Source organism: Symphodus melops, assembly GCF_947650265.1.
Source record: "Symphodus melops genome assembly, chromosome: 22".
Classification (NCBI taxonomy): Eukaryota; Metazoa; Chordata; class Actinopteri; order Labriformes; family Labridae; genus Symphodus; species Symphodus melops.
Genome location: NC_136712.1, coordinates 4,479,010 through 4,485,009, shown reverse-complemented (window position 1 = coordinate 4,485,009; position 6,000 = coordinate 4,479,010). Strand labels below are relative to the sequence as shown.

At 42.3% G+C, this 6,000-nt stretch overlaps 1 protein-coding gene across 1 annotated transcript in view; it reads right to left on the bottom strand.

Annotated features, from left to right (window-relative positions):
* Window positions 1-933: 933 nt before the first annotated feature.
* Window positions 934-6,000, bottom strand: part of pawr (PRKC, apoptosis, WT1, regulator) — a 51,245-nt gene continuing 46,178 nt past the window's right edge. Inside the window, exons 6-7 of the mRNA XM_079334998.1 lie at window positions 5,852-5,956; window positions 934-2,325 (exon numbers count right to left, since the gene is read on the bottom strand). Of these exons, the coding sequence (XP_079191124.1) occupies window positions 2,239-2,325; window positions 5,852-5,956 (192 nt within the window). The 3' untranslated portion in view covers window positions 934-2,238. The remainder of the gene's footprint in view (window positions 2,326-5,851; window positions 5,957-6,000) is intronic.

Sequence of the window (6,000 nt, the reverse complement as noted above, 5' to 3'; positions counted from 1 at the left end):
GGAGCAGAAGAAATTGGCAGAGGAAATTGCACAAATATGTCCGGTCTCGTTCCATCCAATCGTTCTGGCTCTCTCTGGCATCCTGACCCCTGCCATCCTTGACACGGGTGAGTGCTTCCCTGCACCAGAGACCCTCAAGATTGAAGAGATTGGCTGCAGAACCGAGAGCATGAAACCAACCGATAATGAAATATGGCTGGGTTTCTACAAGGACAAGATAAGGCCTGCCTCTCATCTCAGGCCGCACTATCAGCCTTTCATGATCTAATAGGACTTTTGTAGAGGCAAACAAGCAAACCAGATTAGACAAAAGATTTTCATTACAAGCTATATTAAGCATTTTGTTGGTACATAAACACCACACGCTGTGCATTGAATGGATTTTGAAAGAACAGGAGTATGTTTGCTCTGTCAAAGATAAAGAAAATAAAATAATTTGCTACAATTTTGGCAACGCAGTCTTGGGAATAAATCTGGATAATATATTGCCGTTTTATATCTGGTATGTCGTATTTGGCAGCAAACTCTTTACTTATTATATCGTGATTGTCTTGGACCTTCGTTGTCAGGAAGAATGACAACTTTTCATAAAAATGCAAATGGGATTCTGGAGCGAGCCTCAAGCACTACAGATCAGCTGAAAGAGGTCATTACCTGAAAATGTAGGTGACATTGCTCCTGATAGGTTTCCTATTTACGAGGATTAATGTATTTCTACGGTGCAATAGAAGATCTGTGAGGTGGAGGCAGGTTTTTTTTGTGGCTGTATACAGTAAGGTGTTGATTGACATGTTGAATCATCATGATTGTGTTTGTGTTTGGAGCACTCGGCAGAGGATCTGAACCCCGCCACAGTCACATTGCATTACTGCCGCAGTGGCACAGCATCATCACTGCAAATTAGTCTTAATGAACACGAGCGAGTCGACTGAGGAGAGAGATAATCAAACTTTTATTAAATGTCTTAATCTTCTGTACATGCATAATGGAATGGAAAGCGAGATGGGTTTGTGGTGTCTTGCCAACGAGTGGATGATCTTTACCCCAAAATGCAAGCATGAATATGGAAGCTGAATTATCTATTGTATGTCTAAAACCTATCGATTAATCACCACAGAGGAGGAGCTTAATGGAAAAGCTCCTAAGTGAGTTTTAGTATGGAACCAGCTGAGCCTGTTCCCTTAAGTAAACAAAAAGAGATACGTTCCAAAAACTATGCTCCTTCAGTTCATTGTGGTTGTCATACAAAAAAATGCACTGTAGCTCACTCCACACATCTTAGATGCTATAAACAGAGCAGCTAAAACATCTATCAAATATCACCAAGCGATAACTTGTAAACAAATTACAGGAAGAGAAATGCTTTAAAAAAAAGGATCCATATGTATATTCTAGTTAATAGGTTTGACCCTGAAATATTTCATTGGAATACATAAAGCATGTACTTGGTAGAAAGTTTAGCTTGCGTTAAATCAAATATTTTTATTTTTATTTTATTTTTTTTCATCCAGGTTTGTAGATGCCCTTTTTGGGCTTTAAAGGTACCGAGAAAAGATGAGAGGAAAGAAATCTGGCACTACTGTTAATTATTAAAGCACCAGGCTTTAAGTTGTTGTTGTGTTTGGACAAATAAAATTGCACGTCATGCACACTTTGGCCGATGGTAATGAAGAAGTAACCAGGTCGAATTTTGGTCCAAGGGTTCCTCGACAGAAGCTCCATCGCTGAATAAACTTCACTCCGACAAACGACTGATATTGCAACAATGCAATTCTGTTATTTCAATTGACCTGGAAGAGTTCCATCTGAACAGGAAAAATATTGATTTTTTTCAACCTCTAACCCTGTTTTAAAAAGGCTTTGTGTGCTCGTTTGTGCTGCACATACATTCGTTTAACTTTTGCTTTTAAAAGACCTTATCAAAACAATTCTAAAAATTAACAATCTTAATGGCCTATGTACAATACATTTACATTAAATATGGATATGATGACAGATAGCCTCCATGAGAGTGCCATGAAAAGGAAAACAAAAGCCCCTAGTTTGCTCTGCACGCACAACTAATGGAATAAATCCTCCTCGAGGGTGTTTTTAAGGCCGAGAGGCCGAGGAAGACGTCTTAGACAGAATACAACAGGGAAAAGGTCGAGACCCAGGGCAGGAGGTCGGGAGAAAGGACAGGTAAGAGTTCGCTCCATTCATCTGTGATGTGTGTGTCAGGTCCAAGGGGGTGCAGTTCTACCTCGTCAGCTGACCCACCACTTTCAGCAGAGTCTTGTTCTCCTGTTTGAGCTGCTCGTTCTCGTCTTCAATGTCATCCAGGTCCTGTAGAGGGTAAACACAGACAGTCCTGAGGTTATACTCTCTGGACACATTCAGACATAAATATGTACAATCCTGCTTCTATGCACTTTGAGGGCCCAGTCAGGTTGCATTAAGTCTGAGAGTTAAAGCAGCATTGCTTCCTGCAGAGTTCCCCCCTGCAGCCAGGCTGCCTCGACAGCAACAAATTAGACCTAAACAGCTTCAATTAGCTGGAAATGAGAGAGACTCTCAGTTGCCACAGCACCGCCTCTTCAAAAGGACGACCTCCCATTCTCGGTTTCCCTTCAGCAGCGGTCATGATGGCATGGCTCCTGAGACTGAGCCAAACTACTTTTAAAGGTGAACGTGGAAATCAGTCGACAAGAGTTTCCTAACAGAAGTTTGTTTCTTCTGCACAGGAAGACTTAACTCTGAGGTTGGTTAAAAAAAAAAGAAGCTATAATCAATAATGTCTCAATGAGGAATGAAAATACGAGCCTTTACCTGAATCAGCATCTCCCATTAGCTTAATGGAGCATAATGCTTTGTTTAGCAGTGTTACTGCAAACTGTGTTGGTTGTCTAAACTGGTCTGGAAGCTTAATGTTTGCCTTTAGCAGGATGATGCTCAAAGCAAAACCGTAGACTGTTGTTAGTAATGCACGCAGCCTGACTGATGTTAGCCACCTGTTCCAGTAGGGGGCGCATTAACAAAGGTCACCATGTTGGAAATGCTGTCTCGATCTAACTTTCAGTCAATCTAACGACCGGCTGAGAGTTGGAGCTGAGGCGGCTTTTAAGCCTCTTGACGAACAGTTGCAGGTCAGCGACAGGCCGTGAATAAGGCTTTTTTTTCATGAGTGTGTATGTGACTTCCTGTACTTCTGCAGCCAGCCTCAAGGGTACACTTGAGGGAATGAAGGACTTTGAAGGATCTTCATAAAAAGCACTGACATGAGAACATGTTGAAGACCAAGAAGAGAGGCTTTTAAGAAGTGAAATGTCTTCAATGCATCAAGCCACACAAATACGACTACACCTGAATACTGCTGTAGCTTTGTGTCTGCAGAAAGTCTCAACCAATCCATTGGTTCGAGACCATTTGTTAATTGGTCGAGCAATTCCATAGATCCTGCATGCGAGTCCTTTGAAGCGGTTAATCTTCGACTATCTCTGTCATTAGATCAAAGACCTCCTCACTCTGAAAAGCATGAATGCATGTGTTATAAGCACTCCACAGAACTATATTATCAAGAATAAAATAAATGTCAGACAGTACGCAGGACGCTTTATCTTTTCTCTCTCTCTGTTTAATACACTTCTACACTGACTGAAGGTTCAGTCTGCGGAGACAGCACACTGGATCAGTCTTATCTCCTTTTGTTCCCATCAGGCATTGCAGAAGCTGTTCTGGGACATTTCTGATGGATATCACTGTCAAAAGTCCTTACATAAAGGCCGTCTCTTATGACTAGCTTCCTGTTTGTGCGATGCTATCGCTGAGATGTCGCCTGCAATATTGCACTCTCAGTATTTGCAGATATGTTGTGTCTCACAATGACTGAGGTGGCAAGATAATAACCACGCAACATTTACTAGACTCGTTGCTTAAAATGTAGACACCTCTAACTGCTGCGTTTGTCAGCTGAGCTCGATTTCTAGTTTAGATTTGATTGGCTTCACAGAGGGCGATCGACGATGTCTTTCCTCAGACTATTTGACACATGAAAATCTTTCTGATGTTTCCCTTCCTGTTGCGTTTCCCTTATGAGATAAAAAATAAAAAACAGATTTGTATTTCACCACCATCCTCTGTGAGCCCAAACGTAAGGGCTGCAAGTTGTGGAGGGACTGTTGACAGTGTGGGGGGTAAAAAGACGATGGACGCTCAGAGGGTTCAGGGAGGTTACACACAGAATAAAGCACACTCAGCTTACGGGAGAAGCCTCTGAACTGTGACTTTAACCACACTGAGAGGAGGAAGCAGGACTTTGAACCTCTACCCAGGAGGGGCAAACCAAGCTCAAAGAGGCTGGGTGCATGTTGGTGTGAGACATTCCACATTGAGGTCGCTGTGACGTCAATGAACAACTTATATTAACCAAGGCAGCTCATCACCAAACAACTGAGGTCAAAGGGGAATCACAACAGGTAGTCCACGTGTAGATTAGTGTCACGGGTTCAGTGAGCTGGACTGACCAGGAGCGCACACATTTTTAAAGTTGTTTTAAATATCCCAATAAAAGAATATGCAGTCTGTGAAACAGTGGTGATTGTGTGTAGCGTTGAGGAGGCTGATAAGAGAGAGACAGAGACTGAGCAGCCAGCCTGCCAGTGCACAATGTCAAATTAAGTGGCTCCGCCCCCTTTCTACCTGAAGGCCACCCAAGTGGTGAGAGATGCAAGGCAACAGGAGGAGCAGTGACACGGTCACAGGCGTTACAACTAGGAAGTTGTTTACTTCATTGAGTGTTGATTGAAAAACACTGCCTTCACATGTGCAGGACAAAAATCAGCAAACAGATAACAGACACACTGCTCCGTGTGAAAGCCTCTGTGCAGGCTCAGGGTCGCCTGACCATCAGGTGAAATATCCCTGCTGTCATCTTCCTGTATTCACTCTGCATCACGATGGTTATGGATGCTTTTGTCTTGTTGTAATCAGCCGCGCAAAGTCAACATGGAACGCTCCTTCATTTGTTTCAGGCTCATCTGGGGCTTATTGTGGTCCTTTTCATATACCAGAGGGGGACTGATTGGATGACGATGAGGAGGTCATCGTTTGGTGATCACTGACTCTGGCTCGTGGTTAATCTGCTGAATGAGTAATGCTTTATGAATGATTAAACAGGAGTTTGAAATCCACTTTGAAGTTTGATGTGGAGGGTTTTCTGAATACTGAAAAGCTTCTGTCGACTTCATGTCCAGTCGAGCGTTGAAAGAAACCCTGAAAAGTAAAGAGTTAGAAACGAGGATGAAAAGTGGACGATTGTTGTGTTCACAAGTTGTCTCAGAACACTTTCTTAGTTATTGATCGTTTTCTTTTCTGCTTTTTCCAAAATCGCTCCCAGACGAGGAAGAGACGAGGAACCCCTCAGAGTTGAACTGACAGACCCTCATATTTGAGCCGACAATCTCAAAAAAGTTTTCTCTTTCACAATTTGTTTCAGACACAAAAATCATACGAGGATGTTTGTGGAAAAAAAGTAATATCTATATAATGTAATATCTACTATCTTCAATAAACTGTGTGAAGTTTGTTGAGTGTTTAAAATGCAAATATTATTCATGTCTCTGCATCAAAATATGTTTCTTATCTTGTAAGAAGGGTGTAAAAACAGGTTTGCTGGGTTCTACATCCTAATGGACTACAACAGAAAAACATTGTTGAAAAACACAGACATTTTTTAAAACAACTCCAAGCAAATGCCAGATGATGACTTGCAACCCCCTCATGCCTCCCACACATGAAAACACACAGGAACGATTTCCAAAAAAAAAAACAAAAAAAAACCATCAGAGCAGAAAATCCCACTGGCTGGACTCACTGTGTTCAGCAAGTCAATTTCCTCCTTCAACTTCCCGATGAGGTCGTCTTTGTCCTGGTGGGCTTTCAGCAACCGGGCGTTCTCCTGACGCTCTCGAGCCAGCTCCTGAAAACAATCACACACACACACACACACACAAGCATGAAGAA